General features: G+C 49.6%; 1 protein-coding gene across 2 annotated transcripts; it reads right to left on the bottom strand.

Annotated features, from left to right (window-relative positions):
• Positions 1 to 1,347: 1,347 nt before the first annotated feature.
• NAPA (NSF attachment protein alpha) lies at positions 1,348 to 24,801 on the bottom strand. Of its 2 annotated transcripts, XM_073322291.1 has the most exons (11): positions 24,631 to 24,801; positions 16,593 to 16,672; positions 15,828 to 15,944; positions 10,960 to 11,006; positions 10,245 to 10,322; positions 6,927 to 6,982; positions 5,916 to 6,000; positions 5,486 to 5,590; positions 5,090 to 5,158; positions 3,835 to 3,885; positions 1,348 to 3,069 (listed from the first exon to the last, which is right to left on the bottom strand). In XM_073322291.1, exons 1-11 carry the CDS (start codon positions 24,726 to 24,728, stop codon positions 2,968 to 2,970), a joined length of 888 nt encoding a protein of 295 aa, XP_073178392.1. In that variant the 5' UTR covers positions 24,729 to 24,801; the 3' UTR covers positions 1,348 to 2,967. The 2 variants fall into 2 exon arrangements, with proteins under 2 accessions (XP_073178392.1, XP_073178391.1); XM_073322290.1 differs by lacking the exon at positions 5,486 to 5,590 and having other exon boundaries at positions 24,631 to 24,792.
• Between the last annotated feature and the right edge of the window lies 1 nt (position 24,802).

Genomic DNA, 24,802 nt, shown 5'->3' with positions numbered 1-24,802 from the left:
AGACTGGGAGTGGCTAAGTCATTATGCAAGGTAATGTTTTCCTAACCACCACCCCCCCGCTTTCCTCAGACGTTCTTGTTAAACGCTGGATTTGGGCTGGAAACGGCCCACCTTGATTATCATACACATTGTAAGGAGAGTGATCACTTTAGATAAGCTATTACCAGCAGGAGAGTGGGGTGGGGGGAGGTATTTTTTCATGCTTTGTATGTATAAAAAGATCTTCTACACTTTCCACAATATGCATCCGATGAAGTGAGCTGTAGCTCACGAAAGCTTATGCTCAAATAAATTGGTTTGTCTCTAAGGTGCCACAAGTACTCCTTTTCTTTCTATCATAGCAGCACATTTATCCACCTCCACAGAACAGAAATCGCTGCTGTTTGGTCACTGTAACTTAGGCTGCAGGAGGAGGAAGAGTCCCATTCTACACCCAGGATTTCTTGGGCCTGTTAAAAATGTGGCTACAGCATGGCCAGTTCTCGGACGGTGACCCTGGAGCTGTACCAGTTTACTCCAGCTGACCACTTGTGCTTGTTTATGTCAAGACTTGACCAATTGTTGCAGCTGCTTCAATGTACTAATGAACCAAACTGCTGAGAGGGACCATACCTCTAGCTTCTGAGGAGACAGGCTTGTTAATGAACAGCTGGAACTCTTTAATAGGTTAAGATAGAATGTGGTCCAAGGACAGAAAATATCAACGAAAGCATCAGCTTAGAACAAAAAGATAAATCTCAGCTGTTCATTAATTCATGTCTACCATATGTGCTGATGGATGAATGGCTAAACAGCTAAACTGCTAACAGGGTGATTTTGTGAGGATTCCATGCCCAAGGTGAAAAATAATAGCTCCACAGAGCCCAGACAGATGTAGAATCTACCCTAGCTCTCAATGTGTCAACTGAATTAACTAAATTCTAACTGCAGAATACTTCATTCCGACTCGTCAAGAAAATGTTTGAGAGAGTTCAGGTTCAGTGGGTAAGACTGGAAATCAGCAAAACCACTTCTTTCCCCGTCCAATCCAGTGTTACAAACGGTGACTCAATGTAGAATAGTTCTCACGGGGTTTTTTTTTGGGAGGATAACGGGACTGAACCGAACAGACACCTGAACACACAGGGGGAAGATCTGGCAAATGAAGGTGGGGTTTTTTTTGTTCGCTCCATAGCCAGCGTTCAGAATGGAATCACCACTTAAAGGGATTGCAAGGTAACGGGAAAATGCAGTTGCAACAAGAGGGAGAGGAAGTGGTGCAGGGAGGATAGGACATGCATGCCCACAGTTGCGCTCAGTGAAGCGGCGTGAATTTAGCTGCAGGGTCACAGTTAGAAACAAATCTGCTTCTGCTCATGCAAAGTTTTTATTTTTCTTGTGCAATTTTTCACTACACTCAGCAAGAGTCGCTTTCTGTTGACATTAAAACATGCAGCAAGACTTCCTGTTTCTTTCAGCAAACAATACAGAAGTGGGGATTACTGCAGGGTAAACCCTGAGCTGCCCCAGCCCCACCCCTCTTGGACTAGGTTTCAAAACCAAGAGAATAACCTAGAAATAAAAACCTTTATGACAACACATACTGTACACACACAATACTGAATGGGAGTAACATTCCCTTCCAACCAGGTGCCATACCCACTGCAGCAAGTGGCCTGCTGCGTACAGAATTCACCCACGCTGTAGAGTCTTCTACTGCCTAATCTGAGATGGGATTAAATTAAAACAGTCACCACAGAAGGGTCTGCGAAGGTTATTCATATACCAGAAGCACAGAATATTTTTGGCTACCCACGCGGTGTGGGAATGACTGTCCAGTCCCGCTCTCGCCTCTTTCGGCTGCACGCGAATGACAGTGTCTGACGCCCCTTAACAGCTGGCCATAGAGCAGCACTACAGCCCTGTGGGCAGGGGGAAGAAATGGGGTTATTTCTCAAGCTAGTATGTTCAGCTGACAATGAGAAACGGGAAAGAAGATAATTGTGATTCAGAGCGAAGTGACACTTCCTGTCAGCTCCTTGCAGAGCTCTGGGGATTGAGAGGATGCCCTGGGAAGTATTTGCTGCCAAGATGTTAGACAAGGGTTGTACGGTTCTTCACTGAAATAAGCAGGAGATAGGAAGTGCCAACTTGTGCTTGCCACATTCTCCAGCTCTCTGGGGGCTAGGAGAGGGCAGAGAGTAGCAGAATCTGTTCTCACAGCTCAGGCCATGGGGGAAAGTCACTGCACCTGAAATCTCCCAGCCTAAAGCAGGGTTCTGGGCTTGCTGGAGATACTCAAAACTCAGGCTTCTGAGCCCCTACAGGGATGCGATCACAGGCTAGGGAGGGGAAGAAGTTAAGGGCTGAGGGAAAGGCTCTCCCCATCCCCACTCCTGCTGGTACTGAGTCTGAAATCCCTGCCTGGGATGGGCAAGAACTGCTCCATCTGACAGTCTGGGGCAGGAGAGGGGGCAGTGAGAAAGGATCTGTTCTAAACAGCAGGAATTAGGAGGCAAACTGAGTTTGTGCTGTCTTCTGAAACCAGTGTGAAGTGAGTCAGGGAGAAAGCAGGTTTAAGATCTTAATCATACAGAATAATTGTCATACAATTAAATATCTGAAGAGGGAACAAGAGGGATGGGGAAGGGTGTTAGACCATCACACCTGGACAGGAGCCTGCAGGCAGGTTGGGAAGCTCCGCAGACTAGGAATTCATCTGTTTGGCCCAGGGGGAATGAGCTATGTCACTTCAAGACATCATCTCTAGAGCAGCTGAGGCAGGTGGTTACAGCCACACACCCTGTCTTTGTTAAATGAAGTTATGCTCTTTGGGTTGTGGGGCAAAAGGGTTATGAGACAAGGGATAATAAGTCACTGAAGTCTGAATCCTTCTCCTCCAGGCCCTACCCTCCCCACCCCAAAGATATCCATGCAGACTTCCGTGGAGGAAAGAGTTGACGGTGACCGGGAAGGAAGGGATGGGGTTTAACGTAGGTCCTCCTCTTCGCCCTGGATGGTTTTCTTGATACGGAGGAGCATGGTGGTGAGCCACTGGTCCAGCCGTGAGATGGTATCGTACTCCTTTACCTGGAAGGTCAGGGAGAGAATCAGAATGAGTGACATACCACATGGCTGTATTCACCTGGAGGCTAATTAGCATTATGGAGCAGGAAACCAGCTATTGTACTCGATAAACTATGGAGCCTGGGATTTCTACAAGAAACAAATTCACTCATGGTAAAACCCAGCTTCTCTTCCCCATGTTCTCCTTAGTCCTTAATGTTTCTAGGTTCCATGTTTTTAACCCAACTCGTGTTCTGAAAATTTAAATTTCCCCTCCTCATCCCCCACCCCCACCCCCAAAAGTAAACCCACACGTAGTTTGTTGTGGGCTGATCTGCAGAAGTGCCATGCTCCTAAGACTCCTGATGAAGCCAACATGAGCTGCAAACTGGGCTGGCACAGAACAGAAGCCTGGACAAGGAAGTCAAGGCTTCCCAGGCAGGTGGAGGGGAAAGAGCAAATTAGTAACAGCCCTACAGAGAAGTTAGGCAGAATATCTGCCCAATCCATTAGTCTGTACCAAGGAAGGGACAGGAGCCCTACTGGCTGGTAATTTATGGCAAGATGGGACTAAGTCCTTGAGAACACCCTGGAGCGAGCAATCCACTACCAACCCTGGGTCTGGCTAGCACAGCGATCACACAAGGCACGCTGAGCCTTCTTGTTTCTGACAAGGACTCCTCACACCCACGTTTGCAATTGCTACACTTGCTTCCCAAGCAGACACTTCACACCAGTCTCTCTCCGGTGCTGAGCTGCATTAGACGCTTCCCTCCCCACTGCACTTACAGAGTCAGTGTAGCTGTCGATGTTCTGTTCTTCATGAGCTTCCAGCAGCTTCTGAGAGGGGGGAAAGAGAGGAATAAGGATCAGCACAAATCTGGACTAATTTCCACGCATGGCAGGAACTTCCAGTAACCTGCTGCACCTCTGATGCTTAAGCTAGGTCACACATGCAAGCAGAGACTCTATAGCTAAGCCAGCCTTTTTAATGGGAAAATCCAACTGACAGGCAGCTCCAACTGAACAGTTGGCCTGTGTATCAGGATTGGATCTGGCATTTTATTTTAAGCACAATAGTTGATTAAAGCAACAGTTTTAGAGCACTGTCTGTAGGAGGGTAGGAGCTGCCCTAGCAATTCACACCAGTCCAGTACTCACTCTGCAAAAATCCCAGTTCTGGAATAGCCAGCCCACAGGGAAAGAGAACTAGTCCAGGGGCCTTTTACAATCCACCTGGGGCATGGGTACCCTCCTACTTCGTTGTCACTTAGCAACACTGCAATTCAACAGGCTTCCTGCATACTGGCTTCATAATCAGGTGATGGGTTCTCACAGGGGTCATGAACAGAGCAGGATGGCTCCTCACCTTGCTAAAGGCAGGAATGGATTTTGGTATTGGTCAGCTGGACTAGAGAGCTAGGGATTCTAAATGACTGGACCAATAGAAGAGAACCACATGCTCCTCAGACCAGCAGCTCTCAACCAGGGGTCCAGGGTCCCCTGGGGGGCCATGAGCCGGTTTCAGACAGTCTGCCAAGCAGCGCTAGCATTAAACTCACTGGGGCCCACAGCAGAATGCCAAAGCCCCACTATGCAGGGCTGAAGCCAAAGCCTGAGCAACTTGGCTTTGCAGGGCCCCCCGTGGCATTGAGCCCCGAGCAACTGCCCTGCTTGCTACCCCCTAACGCTGGCCCTGGCTTTTATATGCAGAAAAACAGTTGTGGCACAAGTGGGATGTGGAATTTTTACAGAATGCTGGGGGGGCCCCTCAAAAAAAAAAAAAAAAGGTGGAAGACCCCTGCCTTAGACCATTAGAAGAGTCCTGTGAATGTTAGTGGAGGAATAATTTCACTCTAGATTTGCAGAGAGTTTGATTTTAAACTTCCCCATCTGGACATTTCTCACACGGGTTCCTCTCCCACGGCACAATACTCTGCTTCTGTGTTGGGGAAGGAGGGGGGAGACCCATGCGCAAATGCACCAGAGATTCTAAGGTCTGAGCCACCAGGCAGTGCAGGGACAATAAGGAGGAGTCACTCACTTTAACCAGTTTGCACTCCCTGGAGTCCGAGAAGGCTGGGAACATCTCTTCGTATTTCTGTATGGCCAGCTGGAAAGACAGAGGAGTGAGAGCCCAGCCTGCGGCTCGAGTGACTGCTCACAAAGGGAGCAGGGGAACTAGACTGCTTAGACTGGAGGCTCCTTGGGACAGGGCTTTGATGGGTTTTCACAGAAGGTCACTGCAGTAGCAACAGAGCTTCCCCACGCCAGCTTCATTGCAGGCCCCTCTATGGGCTACCCTTGCTTGAGACATTTAAATGGACCAATGAGGTGCTGGTGAGAGGGGCGTTTTCCCGTTTTCGGGAGCAGGCCCTTCGGCCCCCAGCCTCGCGCCCCACTCGGTAGCACAGCGGCAGCTCTGTAGCACCAGACCAACCTTTGCGTTGAGCATGTCAATGCAGAAGTGGCAGAGGGCCGCCTTGAAGAAATACTCCTTAGCGCTGTACTTCAGCAGGGGACTGTCCATCGCATTAGTGCCCACCTGCAAGGCACCAAAGTGATCAGATTCCTACTGAGGGACAAATATTTGAGTGCCAGTCCAGAATGTACATGGAGCAGGGGGACACCCCATCTGAATCCTTGTCCTCTACATTAGGACAGGAGCGGCTAGCTTCCTGTACAGACCTGCTGCCTCAAACACACCCAGCCCTGCCACCGCAGGGATCCAAAGGTGAGGTTGCAATTGGATCTCCGCAGACCCAGGGAGTCTCCCCAGGAAAGGGAAAGGAAGGGAGACACCACGAGGGGTCTCTTGTGGGATGACAGCAAACACGCCTGCTCTTTAAACACAATTAAGAGTCCCAGACCTGCTCGTAGATCTCGATGGCTTTCTGGTACTGCTCCAGCTGGGCTGCATAAGTGGCCACTTTCAGTAAACATTTGTTGGCAGAGCTGCAAAGAAACAAAAAAGGCAAGAAACAGGCTGATGGCGTCGTCCCGAAGGCTGAGCTTCCCAGGGGCCATTTGTGAGGATCGTGAAGTGTGCTCCCTTTCCGAGGGAAGAGCGCTTAGCGTTAAGTGAAAGATGGCACTGTCTCAGATACACTCAACCAACCACACAAATGCAGTTTTGCTTTTTTGCCCCCCAAGCAGCAGGAGACCCCAGGATCCCGGCTTTAGCACATGCCTTGTTACTGTTACGAAGGAGAGCTTTCTACGCCAGCGAACTGTGGTGGAGGGTCCAGCCCACAGGCTGACTACACAGGATCAAGCAGCCCCTTTAGGTGTGTTCTGTTGATCTGCCACTGGGCCCAGGTGCATAAGAGTTTTCTCAGTATGATTATGCCACTAAAGAGAGGGGAAATGAGTGGTGTCTGCATCATACCCTTTACGGCGACGATCACCACAGTCAAGTCCTTCCTAAAGGCTCAGCCACAAACCCAGCTGTGCACCAGAGCGGGGAAGCAAGGAGGCACAAGGAACCCACTTTTACTCCCATGTGAGTGATCTGCAATGCCAGAGCCTGTGCAGCAGGACAGCAGTTCTAGCCGGGCTACTGCTCACCCTCCCAGAGAGGCGGGAAGAGCCTTAGCTCTGCTGCCATCATGCATGAGCTAGCAAGCTGCACCAGTGAAGGGGTGACGCAAGCAGAGCAAGGGGAAAGAGACAGGATTGTGACCCAGTCCCAACCAGCTCCTGGCCTGGCCAGCTACATGCTACCCCTTATTTGGGCTGGATGGACGGTTACAATACCCCCTTAGGGGAGCTGTGCTGGAATGGCAACCCGTATGCCTACAGAGCGCAGGCATTAACGCATGGCTGCTATGCTGCTCAGCCATGTTCTACAGCAGGAGGAGGCAAAGCAGCAATTGATTTACCTGTTGGATTCTTCCCCTTTGTAGTAATCAGCAGCTTGCTCATAATGGGCTATCGCCTAGAAAGAACGCAACACACCGTGAGAGCTCCCCAGCCAGTTCACTGGCAGCACTAGCAGAATTGAGAGACCAGACCACCACCTCCCGAGGACAGCACCACACGCCAGAACTGCGGAGAGAATCCTACACACAAAATCCACCCACCCCTTCAGCCAGCAGCGCTGCCATCTGCGAGGCAAGCTCCAGAATGCAGGAGCTGAGCTGAGAGGTGTTGATCACCACCCAGCAATGGAGTCCAGGTTCACAGAGGGAGCCTGTGGCTGGAGCCTCACTAGAGCCTAGAACTTCCATCCTCATCAAGCACTCCTGCAGTAGCGGCCCCAACCAAGACAGGCACTGCATGAACACACAGAGTCCCTGCCTGAGAGAGATTACACAATTTAAACAGACCACAAAAATGGTCATCACCCCTGCACACACACAAATGGGGACCAGAGGCCCAAAGATTAACAGACTCTGGGTACAGCATGCAGAAAGACTGGTGGAGGCAGGAACTGACCCCAGGTCTCTCCAGTCCCCATTCAGTGCCTTAACCACAAGGCCATCCTTCCTCATCTTGTCTGAGCTAGATCCATTAGGCATAGTAAACTGGTTTGTAGCTTTCTCTGAGTCAGTACTGTGAGACTGCCATGGGACCACAGCCCACCACCCCCGAGACAGCCCCAGCACTGTGGATTTTCTTCCCATCAACTCCCAAGTAGAATTTTACAAGATACCCCCCCAGCTTGGTTGTGATGTTGCACTCCATATGCTTTATGGAAATATGCTTATGAATAGGATATAACTGGAATATGCTTTATGCTAAATACCCCTTGTATGGTATCATTAGAAAGCTTGTAATCTGCTGAGTGTTCATCCTATGTTTCCATGTATTATTTCTAGGTCTGGAGTTGGAAAAAAGATATAAACTTGTATTACTGATGTAAACATATTAAGTGTGCTTCAGAATCAATGAACTGTGAATGGGTTTATTTACCTGCAAGCCTTCCTATGTATGTGTGGGCCAGCCCCTGGGTAATGAAGAATGAGGTGTCTCAGGGACACGTGACCATGCCATCTGATACTGAAATCCATCTTAAATCTTTGGTTTCAGAGTAACAGCCGTGTTAGTCTGTCTTCGCAAAAAGAAAAGGAGTACTTGTGGCACCTTAGAGACTAACCAATTTATTTGAGCATGAGCTTTCGTGAGCCACAGCTCACTTAATCTTGTACTTTTCCATTTAGAAGGAGGGGTGGGGGGGGGGGGTCAAGCACAGACAAAAGATCCCCACCTTGTGCTAAAGCTATAAAAGGGCGTTAACCTGTAATCAGTTTCTTAAAGTATTAGGCTTAGGCTTAGACAGTGGGGGAGGTTTAGATTGGATATTAGGAAAAACTTTTTCACTAAGAGGGTGGTGAAACACTGGAATGCGTTACCTAGGGAGGTGGTAGAATCTCCTTCCTTAGAGGTTTTTAAGGTCAGGCTTGACAAAGCCCTGGCTGGGATGATTTAACTGGGAATTGGTCCTGCTTCAAGCAGGGGGTTGGACTAGATGACCTTCTGGGGTCCCTTCCAACCCTGATATTCTATGATTCTATGATTCCGTGTTTCTGCTTTATTTTGCTTGGTGACTTACTCTGTTCTGTCTGTTATTACTTGAAACCACTTAAATCTTACTTTTTGTATTTAATAAAATCACTTTTGTTTATTAATGAACCCAGAGTAAGTGATTAATACCTGGGGGAGCCAACAGCTGTGCATCTCTATCAGTGTTATAGAGGGCAGACACTTTATGAGTTTACCCTGTATAAGCTTTATACGGAGTAAAACGGATTTATTTGTGGTTTGGATCACATTGAGGAACTGGGTGCTGGAGACAGGTAACCTGCTGAGCTGTTTTCAGTTAAGTCTGCAGCTTTGGTGGTGTGGCCCAGACCCTGGGTCTGTGTTGCAGCAGGCTGGCGTGTCTGGCTCAACAAAGCAGGGTTCTGGAGTCCCAAGCTAGCAGGGAAAACAGGTTCAGAGGTAATTTCAGCACGTCAGGTGACGGTCACAAGGGGATCTCTGTGATCGAACCTGTCACACCGGTTTTGTCAAAGTTGCGCCAGTTTAACTTATGGAGCAATTTAAACCAGTGCCAAAGGCCATCTAGACACTCATTCCCTTGACACCAAGGGTATTTTGGTTTCGCTTAAATCAAAGCGAAACAGGTTTGAACTAAACTGAAAAAAGCCAAAATAACTGTTCACACGGGTCTAATTTACACAGCGCCAGTTTGTGTGTGGGCAGCCTACAGAATCCCAGAGGCAGCAGCAGACGTTCTCCCTCACAAGGAAGAAAGTTATTTCTCCTGGAGAGCATTTGGTGAATCTATTCCCACAAAACAGGAGCAGTGATCCTAGGGGCATACAACTGGCATCGACTGCTCCTTTGGTTCTCAGACACCCATGTGAGCCACATGCGTTAACCTTTAATCAATTGCAACACGAGCCACGCCAAGTGTCTGCAGAGATTTTTTGCTAGTTGACAGCATCCGCATTCCAAGCGCCTGCTATTTGTTCCAGCTGGCGAATTTTTAGTTTTGCTTCTGTTTATAAACCTGGTAACTGTGTCCTGCCCAAGGGGAGGCTTACGAGACTCAATTCTCCACTGCCCAGCAACTTGTGCAGTCATTTACACAGGCATGGAGTGCTGCCATTCTGATTGGCTGAAGTGTTTTCCACCCATGTTGCACTGGTGAGAGTGACCACAAGGTGCAGGACAATAGAGAACCTGGCCCTACCAGATCCAACTTAAGGCCAGCTGGGACCATCTAATATGACCTCAAAATGGATCACCAGTTGCCAGAGCTCCACCTGGATTTGACCTCAGGACCTATGGACAACCAAAGCAAGATCCAGACCCCCTCGGCTACCAAGCCATTGGCATCCACCCACAATCTCACACTTCTGATATTGACTGGTACCAGCAGCTTCAGAGGAAGGAGCAAAAAAAACCATAATGAACAATTGTAACAACCTGCTACAAAAGCCCTGCAAGGGGATTTATATCCCTAATTACCAAGAAGTTACTCTAACAGTGGGTGTTCTCATTAGCCATGAGTGTGTCTAACAGGATTCAAATGCAGGATTAAGCTCAAGTCCTCGCAAGGCTGCACACCCCAGACACAGCAACAACATCAGGCCAATCACAGGAGACTGTCTGCATTTAATCTATTTCTAGATAAGAGAGCTACAAGGTAGACAGATTCCCTCCTCTCCCCCAGCATCCTCAGGACTTACCTTTTCTATATCCACCAGCTCTGTCTCATAGATCTCCGCTATCGATATGTGATGCTTGGCGGCAATGGTGAATCGGCCCTGGAAGAGGAGGGGGAAATTAACGCACGTCCACCGACTGAACAGTGTCAGCTCCTGTGTCTTTTCGCTTGCACTACACTTGCACTGGGGAGGATGCACTGGCGAACTGCAGGGGTGTGTATGATAATTCCACACTGGAGTTCTCTGAACTGCACCACAGTGGGTATAAACACACCTGCCATGGCAGCCAATTCTGAAGTCGCTACAAACCCTTCTTTTGAGTCCAATACTGGCTTCATTCAGCTGGCAAAACTGCAGCAGGCCACCCTGCTCAATTTGATCCACACACAGGTCAGTACACAAGCTGAATTATGTCTAGGGTGCCCATTCACTGCTGTACCCAAGTGCTAGGCTGTCAGGCAGAGGCACCCTTTGCTTCTGCCTCAACTTGGCCAAGAACACAGTAGCTGAATCACTGACTCTTCCAAGAAGTTTCGTGGTACCTTTAGGGACCACAAGTAGTCAGGGCCTTGAGCGGATGTCTGATCCGGCTGACACCACTTCCAGCAGCACAGCACTACAGGGTTGAGAGCCTAGGGAAGAGCGCCAGCTACTGGATCATCCTCCCTGCTGCAGCAGCCCAGAAGCAAAAGAAAGTTCTGTAGTTTGGTCCGCAGACATGGCGGAACAGACTTACCATGTCTGTGTAGATCTCAATAGCTCTGATCAAACAGTTAATGGCCTCTATTTAAAAAAGAAAAACAAAGAACAAAAAACTTTTTTTAGCATAGGCGCTTGGAGAAATAAAGCCATTCAGTAACTCTTCTGACCTGCCTAAAAATGATGAAAACCAGGTGTTTGTTTCTAGCACAACCCCTCCACAGAGATCAATAGCCACTCAAAAGCTGCTGAAGCTGCAAACCTCCAGGGAACTGAGAGCAGGCAAGAGGTGGTACCATAGCTAGAAGGGGCCTGCAGAGGAGCTAATGAATTGATGAAGATTCCCTCTCTAGTGGTGTTATTTGTCCCCCTGCGCCCCAATGTCTCATGCAGCGTTGTCCAGACCAATCCAGCAAAAGAAAGTCTCAGGGGCCAGAGCACAACACAGCAATGAGTGAGGGGATCAGGAAACTGCCACTGACCTGGCTAGGATGGTAGATATTACTAAGCACACAAGAATCCTACAGTATTCCGGTCATCGACCAGACGCTGCCTGCGAGGAAGCCACCAGCTTAAGCTTTAGGAGCTTGTGCGCGTTGTACCCGTAACATTTACAACACTGTAGCACTTCCAGGCCCCTTGGGCTCAGACACTTCATGAGAGACAGTCCCTGCCCTGTAGGGCTCAGTCTAAAGGGCAAGACACAACAAAAGGGCAGGTGGGAGGTGGAAGTGGCTGGCCAGAGATCCCACAGCAGGTCAGCAGCAGAGCCAGGAGCAGAGCTGACATGGCTGGACACTCAGCGCAGTGCCCTCTCCTCCAGACCATGCTGCTGCTCCACAACTGTGAAAAGACTGAGTTGAAAGATGTGCGCAAGCTACTAGTTTATTTGCCCTAAACGACGAGCTTTGTTCAAGGTTAAGGACAGTCACATGCAAAGCTCACCAGCACAATCACTAAAATAAGAAAACAAGGTGCCTCCATAAGATTTTATGGCCCTGATCCTTCAACTGTCTCCATGCAAGTGAACCCCTAACATTTCCACAAAGCCTCACCAATTTCAGCTAAATCAGGGGTGACCCCTGCAAGTCTAGGATCTAAAGTTCAGAGTTCACTTGACACAAAGCAGGGGGAATTCCCTGCTCTTCAGACAGGATTTTCCAGCCAAAAAGATCTGCCAGGAGCTCATATGAACTATGACACAGGGCTTCCAAAGACAAGGCCACCAGCCTGCTCTGGGTAAATACCTCGCAGTGCGGTGAGCAACACAAGATGGCTCCCTTCACTACTACATTTTGCTCTATTACAAGAGGAATTTCTCTCACCAGCATTCCCCAGAAAGATGTGGGAGGCTGTTTTTTCAGCATATAAATACCAAGCTCTGACAGGCAAATTTTTCCTACTGTTCCCAAATGCCACTTGCATTGCTCCCAACAGGAAGCAGAATGGCTAAAAATCAGCCCTAGGATAAGCAGGTGCAGCTGCCTCTAAACCAATAGGTTTCAGAGTAACAGCCGGGTTAGTCTGTATTCGCAAAAAGAACAGGAGGACTTGGGGCCCCTTAGAGACGAACCAATTTATTTGAGCATGAGCTTTCGTGAGCTACAGCTCGCTTCATCATCGGATGCAGGCATCCGTATGCACCCGATGAAGCGAGCTGTAGCTCACGAAAGCTCATGCTCAAATAAATTGGTTCGTCTCTAAGGGGCCCCAAGTCCTCCTGTTCTTTAAACCAATAGGTGTTGCACCCGCTGAATCTTAGACTGCATTTAGACCAAGGGGCCTGGAAAGCTAATGCAGGTTGGGGGGGAAGGAAGAGAGACTGGGAGTAACATAGGACATGAACGGGGGTATTTATCAATAAATCAGGTCAGGTTCCATCCACAAGCATTTAAAAGGGAGAACAACAAGTCCCACATATTGGGCTGGACATAGGAATCACTGGGTGAGCCTCTCTGGCCTGGGTTAGTCTGGTCTGATCTTCTGCATGTCATAACGGTTCCATCTGGCCTTCAAGTCATGAAAATATTTCCTCAGTGCTGTGAGCTCTGGCACCTGGTATCAGTACCCAAGGCCATTTAAGCCTGCCAGACACATTTCCGTCCTGTACATTGATTAAGGGGCTCTCTTCCCCTCTCCATAACTTGGAAACTGTATCACAAGGAAGAAATAGCAGCTGCCCTCGTTTCTTCCCTGAGCTACGTCCAGCCAGGCCCCCAGTGCTGTCCCACAAAGCCAGGGATTAAGAGGGGAATTTGGGCTGGTAGATTTGGGGATTTTTTTCCTTTAATTGGGTTTGCCTGCATGTCCAGTTACTGAAACCTCTAATGCCCAGGGTTTACAGCCAGGTTCTTCGGCAAGAAAACATAGCTGCATCAGAGCCACATAACCAGGCTCTCTCCCTTCTAAAGGCAGGCCAGACTTGCTCTGCCTGTCCAGCCAGCTCACAGCAAAAATGCCACGATGCTAACCTCAGGGTCCTGCTACAGGCTGGGGACGTTGGTGCTCTGAGCGTCAGAGTAGAGGGCACACTCCTGCTCTTGTGATCCTGCTGCTGGACAAGGAACTACCGTTGCAGGAATTGGTACACTAGTTACATGTGCAAAATTGTCCTTTTGCCTGGCGTAGGGTCTCTTTAGACAAACAGAGCTCATGCCTTCTTAAGGGCACTCTGCCCAAGTAATGGGATTTAGCAGAGAGGCAAAAAATAATCCTACTGATGAGAGGGAAAAATACCACGAGCCCCACCGGAACTGGTTAAGATCCCTCTGCCCACCATGCCCAGATACCATCTCCCCCCCACCCGCTTGCAAAAATTACTCTGGAGAACAAACGCTGGCTGCTCTGCCGAGAGCAACATGGCTGGATAATCAGAATCTAAATCTCCAAAAGATTAGGCAAATCCCCTAGAGGATTAAATTTGTCGTCTCCTCAGGTTACTTCATTATCTTTTCTCCAAAATCACCACCCAAGCAGATCTAACTGCATGTGCAAAACCCCAGCTCAGATAACCATGGTGTAAGTTATCACCCTCAAAGCATGCAACTTCGAGTAGAATCCCTCTTGTGCTAGGCACTACAAGTAGACGGACACAGTCAGCACACACTGGTAACTGCTCTGAAGAGGCCTGCAGAGAGTCCCACTGATGTCATGAGGAGTCCACAAGGGTCTGCTCCCACAGAACTGCTGGCAGGCTATATGCCCTTCATCAGCAGAAAGATGTAAAGAATAGTTAGTTCTAAGAACTCATTCAGTTCTCTGCTGCACAGGGAACATTTGTACAGAGCAGTCTCTTAGAAGCTTAATTAGGAGACTTTACACTTTTCTGCATGGCCACACACAGCACATCTCTGTGGGCTGCCCAAGCTACCTCATTTTCAGCTGCACTCCTTGCTGTTATCTCTTTTGATAAGGTTAACCAGCCACAAGAAGCTCCACACAGAATTGAGTCCTAAGCTTCCGGTCTTTGCTGGTTAGGGTCACAACCAGTGTGACTTTGCCATCTGTGAAAGGAGGCATGCTCCCAGATGGTAGGTCAGATTTTACTGAGGTCCCCTACTGAGCAGGGTGGTATGCCTGCTGCATCCTAACCCACTAATCCACATCAGAGAGAGTGGAAATTGCAGCAGTCAGCACTGCAGAACATTCACTCCAGCACAATATTCCAGCTGCCCAGTTAACAGTCACATCTGCAGCTTCAGAGAAAGCCCCCACCAAGCACTCAGAGTCAGGGCAGCAGGAGTAGTATACCTGGAAGCTACTGCAATATTCTAGTAATGGGTTTATCCCAGCGCAACGCAATTCTCTCACACACACCCATCCCCACCTCACATGGATTGTGACCAGGGTGGTTCTCTTAGAACAGCAGCACAACACGACAGACAGGCTCTTCAGGTTGCACAAGGATTTCCACTGAACTAGGAATCTCAACGTGTAACTTGACAGGCAAGCTGGCCAGTGGGGTTTGCTCCCCCAGGCTGCTAGCCACATAAAAACGTCCATGCTGGGTCAGACCAAAAGGTCCATCTAACCCAGTATCTTGTCTTCCGACAGCAGCCAATGCCAGGTGCCCCAGAGGGAACGAACAGAACAGGGAATCATCAAGTGATCCATCCCATTGCCTATTCCCAGTTTCTGGCAAACGGAGGCTAGGACACCATCCCTGCCCATCTTGGCTAATAGCCATTGATGGACCTATTGTCCATGGACTTATCTAGTTCTTCTTTGAACCCTGTTATGGTCTTGGCCTTCATAACATCCTCTGGCAAGGAGTTCCACAGTTGACTGTGTTCTGGGTAAAGAAATGCTACCTTCTGCTTGTTTTAAACCTGCTGCCTATTAATTTCACTGGGTAACCCCTAGTTCTTGTGTTATGAGGAGTAAATAAACACTTCCTTCTTTACTTTCACGCAGGAAAGTGCATTGATCAACTTTTGGTGGTTAAGGGTGCAAATCAGAAAAAGAACGTTTCCACAAAGGGATCTGAAGTCTTTCTTTACCCCTCTTCATAGGGATCTATTGGCCATGATATACCTATGGCTGGAAGATGGTGTGCAAATACAGTACATGAATCCAGCTAAACATCCATTTTATATAGTCCCAGTTAATCAGTGCATTTTATGGAGTTAGTGAATCCTCACCATTGTACAAGAACAGACCCAGATGGAGTTACTCAGTCCTAGCAGACTCACAGCCTGCCAGTCTGTGGCAGAGCTTCAAAAAGAACCCAGGAGGAGTCCTGATTCCCAGCCCCCCTGCTCTAACCCACTGTATCTCATCTCTCTCCCCAAGCCAGGAATAAAACCCAGGTGTCCTGACTCCCAGCTCTTCCACCAGAGCCCCAGCAGAACCTAACCCTCAGCACCTGGAAAGCAGAAGAGGTGAGCAGCAGCGCTGACATCTTACCTTGTGGGTCAGCTTTCTTGAAGGCATTGCCAGCATCCACGAAGTTGGTGGCCGCGTCGTGCTTGCTCTGCAGCTGCAGGTGGAGCTGTGCTGCCTGGCAGAAGGCGTTCCCCGCAGCTGGAAGAGAAACCAGGAGGGTGAGGAGCACAATCCCAGCCATTCCCGAGAGGCCCGGGAGGGTCATTTCACAGGCACAGCTTCCTTTTTCCGAAGTATGCCAGATAGTGAGCTAAGGAACCCAACGTGAAGGTGGAGTTGCACAATGGTCTTTGCCCGCACAGAGGGGACGTGTTGCCGTGCTTTGCCACTTCATACTCAAGCTCCAGGGAATCCCAGTTTAGTAGCAGCAGCAGCTGCCTCTTACAGCTGCCCCCCAGTTCACAGGGAAAACTGAGGGGAGGCAATCAGCAAGGTGCTGCTTAGAGAGCACTTCCCCATGGAAGAGGCCATGGCGCTTGTTCTCATGCCAGGAGAGACCTAGCAAGCCTTGGGCCTGATTGTCAGAGTTGCTGATCCCTTGCAGAACCCACTGGCTTCAGCAGGCGTTCCGAGTGCTCGGATCTCCCAGAGATCAAGCCACTGATGCAGCATGGTCCCTCACCGACACCATACCGAAATGATGGACTCTGCTGCTCGTGCTGCCGCAGGCTAGTGGCACAAACTCAGCGTTACTGCTCTGTCCTGCTGGGGGACCCTACCCCTCCCCAAGCCCGCCCAGAATGGAATGGTTAACAGAGACAGCAGCATCGGAGCAGGCGTACATACCGCTCCAGTTCTTGACCATTTTGAACATGTTTGCTGCTCGGGCGTAGATATCACATGCTTCTTCTATCCTGGAGGAGCCCCTGAAAAACCAACCAACCAGACACCACTTAAACTCATCATGCTGGAAAGCTCCAGTCCTCCGCTCACATCACTGGAAACTCCAGTCCAGGGAACGTTTTCCCTCTTGGTAGCAGAAGGTCCCCTGCCCTACAAACAGCAGCTTCTCCATGAACACTGGCTAGAATGTTGGCCAAAGGAGCCCCTAACTCCCCAGGGTGCCAATTTAGGAGAGCTACCCCTCACGCCTTCCTGCCTCTGAACTCCACCAACTCATTCCTGCAGCCAAGAATGCTAGACTCCCCCCCCATGGACAGGAAGGCTTCTCGGAGACCAGTCACTAAAAGCCCCAAAAAACTCCAGAACCCTTTTGCTAGAGAGTCAATGAGAAGCAATCCCTGGAGCCATTTCAGAGACCACCTGAAAGCTTTGCAGAGTACCATGCACACATGTGATATTCCAAGTGTTCAATGGGCCACCTTGCCAGACTGTTCTCCAAAGACTATAAGAGCTGAGAGTGAGACAGATACCCCATGGAAGCAGTGTCGTTTACACCAAGTAAAATGGGGTCAATGATTCAGAGGGCTCAGCTAGTGGGGGAAGAAAGGAAAAACATGTCTCTTGAATGAAGCCATCAATTCAGCCCTCCTCCCATATCTGTTCTCTACTGTTAATCTAGCAAAACAGATGTTAGTGTGGGACAGCCATAAAAGCCACTGATGAACAACCATAGATCTTAAACCAGCTGCGTGGATCCTAGAAATAGCACATTCCCAAGTGCGCGGGGGAGGTGGGGGGGGTGTTCAGCTGCCAACTGCCAAGGCAGCCACGATGCCAGCCAAGATCAAGAAGCGACTTTCAGTCTGCCCGTTAACCTCAGAGGGGAAGTTACGAAGCTGGGGCAGAGTTAGCCTGCTAAGATAAATCATTCTATATTCAGGCATTGCAGCAAGCAGGCACAGTCCCCCCAGCTGCTGTTAGTTTTGCTAATGAACACATCCACCTATTGAAGTTATTGATTCTGACTAACCACCCTGGACATGAGGTGACAGACAATCCAAGCTGCATCATGTCAGTGAGTTTGTTGTTTTTTTAAAATTGGAAGATCAAAGAGTTTATGCTGCATTTTTCCCCCATTCATAGCTCTGCAAAATTAGAGGTAGCAAGAGACCGCGATGCTCATAGCAGGGAGATGTTTGCTGGCACATCTAGCAAACAGAGAAATAAAGGCATATTTCTATTGTCCTTCTCACCAGAGAGTCTCAGAGACTCAAAATCCCTGTATGCTATGCAAGTGTCACCCATTTTAAAGGTGGCAGAAACAGAGAAAGTTTGGTCTAACATCATAGTGAGACGGGCTGAGCCAGGAATAGGACCCAGTTACCCCATATCCCAGCTCCTCTCTACCCAAACGTGTGGCTAGGACAAATATTCTGCAGAAGTATTTCAACTTTATCCTACAGATAATTTATATCCTGGGATACAGATTGGCAGATGGCTTCGACCAGCGTGCTTTTGTTTGCAATAAACACTCTGCTTTTACATGACAAGCAAGCATTTCCATGTCTCCCCCAAAGACTGGAGTTTCATTTCCATTTGAAAATTGCTTGCATATGGCAGAGACAGACCTTGCCAAACTGCTGGTCAGAGCCAGCAAGCGTTTCCAGTAGTTTGGATCAGCTTGAGGGACAAAGTTATCCTTAAATCCCGAATCAGTTTCCAAAAAGGGGCCAAAGCCACTACATGGTTGCCATGGAACTCATTAACTGAACACAGGCAGCCCAATTCCCCATTGCCCTGTGTGTTCATTTACACCAAAGACATGGTGAGTGTACTACACTGGTATTACACCAGAACAGGACTGTATTACACTCACTTAACACTGGTGTTAAGTGGCAAGGTGCAGGGCAGTGGAGAATCTGGCCCATAGTTCCTAGCAAGAACAGGAAAGCAACTAACTAGCTAATTACCAACTTAGCTAAAGCTACTAACCTGGAAATAAGATTTTTCACAGTAACTGAGGAGTTCACTATTTGGAAAACACAAAGGCAGTCCACTACCACTGCAAAGGTGTGCAGTGAGCCTAGCTCATGTTTACTCCCCTGAAACCAAACGTTTCAATCCCAGCAGTCAGTTGGGCCCTCTATCCTGCCTAGCTTGATAAAGAGAGTCAACGCAATTTGTCCAGTTCTTTAAGTCGGCCCTTAAGAAGTCAGGCCACCTGGTGCAGTGGATGGTGGCAACGGTTCATTGCGTGTCCTGGTCTCCTTCATCAAGTTATTCCCCGATGCTATGCACAGGTGTCTGCCTTGCAGCAGTGCTGCATGTACAGTTTGTAAGGTGCTTTGGGATCCTTTGAGCTGAAAAGCAGCTATGGAAGTGCGAGGCTGGTGAAGGTTTCAGCCGTATCAAACGTACCTCTGTCACAAGGAAGTCCAATGTTTTAGATCAGTGCTAGACAAGAATATTCTCATTAAATATTTCAATATACAAGGTTTTACCCTCCATACCCTCTTTGAGGTTGGAGCCTCCAACTAGTACCAGAGCGTGAAGACCTTGACAGAGAACCGATATGGTTTAGAGAGGAAGGGTGACCTTGTGCTTAAGGCACTGGACTTTAACTCTGGAGACCTGGGTTCCATTCCCAGCTATGAAAAAGAATTATTGGGTCATAGAATCATAGAATATCAGGGTTGGAAGGGACCCCAGAAGGTCATCTAGTCCAACCCCCTGCTCGAAGCAGGACCAATTCCCAGTTAAATCATCCCAGCCAGGGCTTTGTCAAGCCTGACCTTAAAAACCTCTATCATCTACCTGGGCCTCCGCTTCAACCTGTAAAACAGGGATAACAATCCTTCCCTATTTCACAGAGTCCATGCAAGGAGAAGTAATTAAAGAGGCACACACACTATACTGACAGATAGCAATGTCCAGCATCCAATAAGAGAATCAGCATTGCTAGGTATGTCCTTAAAGGAGACTGCTACAATGCTCTACAGAGAAAAGCAAAATTTAGACTGAGGTTCCAAACCAACAGCAGGAGTGAGTCTGGATCAGCTTCCATGTTTTATTTACAGATGCAAGTTTTAAGCATTTGACTAATGGCAAGCAGACAAGTTAAATCTGAGCAATATGTATTTGTAAGTAGTGAGATTTTGGGGAAGTACACCTTGTTTGCAGACAAGCTACCATAACCACCGAATGCCAATTAGCATTTAGCACAATGGTATCTGATGTTATGTACCAATGACTTGTTTAACATGAGTTGAAAGCATATAATTTATGATGCACACTAAAAACATCACTAGGGAATTTTAGTTGTTAAAAATGTCCTAAAGGGTTTTCAGGGGATAGATTTTTAAAGCCACCTAAGATTCAGAAACACAAATCCCAGTGACTTAATAGGGCTTGCCTGCCTAGATTCTTTGGTTTATTTTTTAAGTCCCCCTTCAACTTTATCTTCAACTGTGTCTCTTAAAAATAAAAGCTTTGTATATGTAAGTGTGTGTATATACACACTCAGCAAAAACTTTTGTCTATCTCAGTGTCTCTTCCCTGTTCTGCTACTCTAAACTGCTTTTTGAGTATACATTTTGTAAGAGAAGAGCTGCACACAACAGTATTACTGTGTCACATGCCAGTATGAAATCCAGGTTCCTAGAACCAGGACATATTGTCTTTGAACATTAGATTTAGCTGACACAATGTGCTGCATTCTCACTTGTTACAGGCAAAGAATTTTAGGAGGCATAATTTAACAGCCTCTTTTGGAGTTTTCCATTTCCTATTTTATTATTAAGAATCATATACTTGACATCAGCCACCTCCTCTCTCCTCTGGATAGCCAGCCCGCCAGCTTCCTCCCCAGCCCCCACTTTTATTTGTGCTGGTTAAAAAATCGTTATCTATTGCAGCTCCCTGCTCTGGAGACCTTGGGAATCTAGTGGCCCAGATGAGAGAAAACAATGTGCCTTGAGTCACAAGAAGCTTGTCATTTGCTCTTGTATGCCCTCCCCAAGCCCTACCCCTCTGGCAGCTGCTGCTTCAGCTGAGAACCCAGCCTGCAGCACAATCAGATACACATCTAGGACAAGCTGCAGAGGCAAACTGAGCTCTCCCATAGGGCACAGGATTAAAGCCGCTAGCTTTCAACTAACCCTATCTCCCCCAGATGGGACTGCATTTTAAACCCCCCTCCGCATCACCACACATGATTTAGCCACGTGCAGCGTCTGGCCACTCCACTGTCTCTCACACACACAGCTCACAGCCATTCCTATCTGCCTGGGGAAAACTGCAGGATTCTTCCCTACAGAACATCTCTAGTATCCAGTCCAGTTTCTAGACTCCCAAGCAGAGATATTTCTGCAGTAAGGGATCTCATTGCCAGCGAGTTTTCCCTGCAATTTATCCTTTATTTCCCCCTTCTTTTTATCAGTCCTACCCATTGCCCGTGTATCACGTTAAATTCCCCTCATTATTTAGAGACATGACACCCTTTAGTTCGAGGTTGTTTTGCCAAACGACACAGACCTGATCCTTCCCTCTATATCCAGTTCCTCCTGACCATTTGATTATTGCTGTTCTCCTCAGACCTCCCTTCCAGTCAGTCACCTATGTCCCAGAACTGAACATAACATTCCAGCTATGGAGTCACATGTGGGAGGAGGGGAGGCGGGGGGAATTGTCATATACCTTTTTCTAGTGACATGCTGGCTCTGCAGCACACAGCCTCAAAATTTGCATCTGCCTTTTCTTTGGCAACTCTAGCACATTTCAAGCTCATATCTAATTTGACGCTCACTGTCACCCCTAAATCAGTCAGCCATTGCCTCTTCCTCAAGTCGTGGTAAGCCACTGAGTACTCTCCTAACAACATGCACTTCACTTCATTTACAGAGGATCTTAAGGCCGGTCAGAGGGTACGTCTACACTACAAGCACTACAGCAGCAGAGCTGCAGCAACACTAGTGTAGACACTTTTTACAGCAACAGGAGAGGGTTTTCTATTAGGGTAGTAAATCTACCCCATCAGAAGAATTCTTCTGTCCACCTAGTGGCATCTATACCAGAGCTTAGAGTGGCTTAACTACATCTCTCGAGGTGGGAATTTTTCACATCCCTGATTGATGCAGATTGGTCAACCTAAGTTTTAGGTATACACCAGGCCTAAGTCACAACCACTATCTTGGCAGACACACGGGACTGAACAAAACCTCCAGAGCTAAAAGAGTGAGCTGCGACAGCTTGAGCTAGAGCACCAAGCTTCCCCAGCTGGAGCTGTAACAGACTCCTATCCTCCGCAGATTGGGCAGAGAGAGATCTAAGAAGGATTTGAGATGATGCAAACTGATGAAAAAAATATTTCCATCAATAACTGAAATTTGCAGATAGGCAAAGAAAGAAAAGTGCTGCTTGAGAATATATTGGAGTTTGATTTAAGGATATTTAATTTGGATAGTTTGACACGTGATGTTGACAATTTGTGATTTAAGGTTTACAAAGCTTTAGTTTTTCGAATATACAGTCATTAAATGATTAGTCTGCCCCCCCCCAATTTCCTGCAACTATGAAATTTAAATTGACTACATTCAAAAAAATACTTGAAAAGAATCAACCAACATTATAAAATAACACCAAGTTCTGCCAAGCGTACCTATACTGCACACTCTGCATGGTGTTACATCTATACATGCACATTGCATCTACTGAACATAAATCAGTTAAAAGACAGGTTTCAGAGTAACAGCCGTGTTAGTCTGTATTCGCAAAAAGAAAAGGAGTACTTGTGGCACCTTAGAGACTAACCAATTTATTTGAGCATGAGCTTTCGTGAGCTACAGCTCACTACAGCTCACTTCATCGGATTGGTTAGTCTCTAAGGTGCCACAAGTACTCCTTTTCTTTTTAGTTAAAAGACAGTCATTTAAAGTATCCATGCAGGGATCATTACTTTAGAACTAGTACAGCCTGTCTAAACTGATAACATTTTACCAATGCAAGCTAAACCAATGTAATCCAGACATAAACCACTTGAGGAGCATCCACATACAAAGTTGCATCAGTTCAACATCACATCACTTTATTTCAGTGGAGCCTCAACCATGGACCAGGACCTCCTGGTGCTAGGTGCTCTACAAACAGAACAAAAGGACTGTCCCTGCCCCAAACAGCTTCCAGTCCAAGTAGTTAAACTGGTGCAACTATGTGTTTAGACCAGGCCTTGCGGTCTTTTCTGCCCAGGTCTTCAGCTTCTGCAGCCACACACGGCCCGCAATGTGCTACTGTGCTAGCCTTGGATGTCGTCCAAGATTAGCAACATTTGATTGTTCTGAGTCACTCCCCTAATGGATTGTCTACACTAGGAAAACACCCAGATACCAAGTACAGGTCATCACCAGCGGTAGCCAGACAGAAGCCACTGTGTAGACGAGGCTCATGCCTGCACCCTCCCATTCCTTCTGCCCGCCCCCACCCACCGTGATACATTACTGGTCCCAGTTTCACCAGAACAGGCTCAGTCCTCCTAGGAGTAGGGGGGAAGCTGTGGGGACAAATCCAGGCTGGGAACTGACTCCCCCTTGCCCCCAACTCAACAGGTCAGGGTGGACTGGCACTAAAGCACTGCAAGCCTGGCGGTGGGGGGAACTTGGGGGGGGGACAGGAGAAACACTCCCCCTGCTCTCCCCTTAGAGACCAGCGCCATCCCCCCCACCCCCAGCAGAGGCCCTAGGAGGAAGGGAGTTGCCTCTGCAGGGATCCTAGAGGGGGAGGCTCCTAGTTCTGGGGTCACAGAGGCTGTCTGGGACACTCCCTGCAGCCCAGCCCCCTTCACCAGCCTGCCCCACAGACCCCAAGCACAGAGCCCCCGCCAGCTACCCTTCCCTTCCCAGCAGCACCCACTGCAGGACACCGCCCGCCCCTCACAGGTCGCCCCCCCCCGCCCCCGGGACTCACCCTCCCCCCCCCCGGGGACTCACCCCCCCCCGAACACCTCACAGGTCGCCCCCCCCCCGGGGACTCACCCCCCCCCCGAACACCTCACAGGTCGCCCCCCCCCGGGGACTCACCCCCCCCCCGAACACCTCACAGGTCGCCCCCCCCCGGGGACTCACCCCCCCCCCGAACACCTCACAGGTCGCCCCCCCCCGGGGACTCACCCCCCCCCCGAACACCTCACAGGTCGCCCCCCCCCCCGAGACTCGCCCCCCCCGAACACCTCACAGGTCGCCCCCCCCCCCCGAGACTCGCCCCCCCCCCGAACACCTCACAGGTCGCCCCCCCCCCCCCGAGACTCGCCCCCCCCCGAACACCTCACAGGTCGCCCCCCCCCCGAGACTCGCCCCCCCCCGAACACCTCACAGGTCGCCCCCCCCCCGAGACTCGCCCCCCCAACACCTCACAGGTCGCCCCCCCCCCCGAGACTCGCCCCCCCAACACCTCACAGGTCGCCCCCCCCCCGAGACTCGCCCCCCCAACACCTCACAGGTCGCCCCCCCCCCGAGACTCGCCCCCCCAACACCTCACAGGTCGCCCCCCCCCCCGAGACTCGCCCCCCCAACACCTCACAGGTCGCCCCCCCCCCCGAGACTCGCCCCCCCAACACCTCACAGGTCGCCCCCCCCCCGAGACTCGCCCCCCCAACACCTCACAGGTCGCCCCCCCCCCCGAGACTCGCCCCCCCAACACCTCACAGGTCGCCCCCCCCCCCGAGACTCGCCCCCCCAACACCTCACAGGTCGCCCCCCCCCCCGAGACTCGCCCCCCCCAACACCTCACAGGTCGCCCCCCCCCGAGACTCGCCCTCCCCTCACAGGGCCCCCCCAACACCTCACAGGTCGCCCCCCCCCGAGACTCGCCCCCCCAACACCTCACAGGTCGCCCCCCCCCCCGAGACTCGCCCCCCCAACACCTCACAGGTCGCCCCCCCCCCGAGACTCGCCCTCCCCTCACAGGCCCCCCCCCCAGCCGGCGGACTCACCCGAAGAGCCCCGCGAAGAAGGACTGGGAGCCGCGGACCTTCCTGTCGGCCTCGGCCAGGAGCTGCAGCGCTTCCTTCTCCTTCCCGGCCGGGTCCATGGCGGCGGCGGGAGAGTGGGGGTCGGCGGGCGGGGGGGGCAGAAGCTGCCGCGAGCGCCGCGCCCCGTCACGTG

Source organism: Lepidochelys kempii, chromosome 23, assembly GCF_965140265.1.
Source record: "Lepidochelys kempii isolate rLepKem1 chromosome 23, rLepKem1.hap2, whole genome shotgun sequence".
Taxonomy (NCBI): Eukaryota; Metazoa; Chordata; order Testudines; family Cheloniidae; genus Lepidochelys; species Lepidochelys kempii.
The sequence above is the reverse complement of the archived record's forward strand: the minus strand, read 5'-3'. Positions and strand labels throughout refer to the sequence as shown.

Bases quoted from the DNA above. Each gene is read 5' to 3' on its own strand.
- NAPA (XM_073322291.1), bottom strand. From the start codon at position 24,728: ATGGACCCGGCCGGGAAGGAGAAGGAAGCGCTGCAGCTCCTGGCCGAG. The intron at 6,001-6,926 runs GTAAATCAATTG...GTTTCTTTGCAG, and splicing joins AAAGGGGAAGAATCCAACAG to CTCTGCCAACAAATGTTTAC. The intron at 5,159-5,485 runs GTTGGTCTGGTG...CTGTCTTTCCAG, and splicing joins TTGACATGCTCAACGCAAAG to CTGGCCATACAGAAATACGA.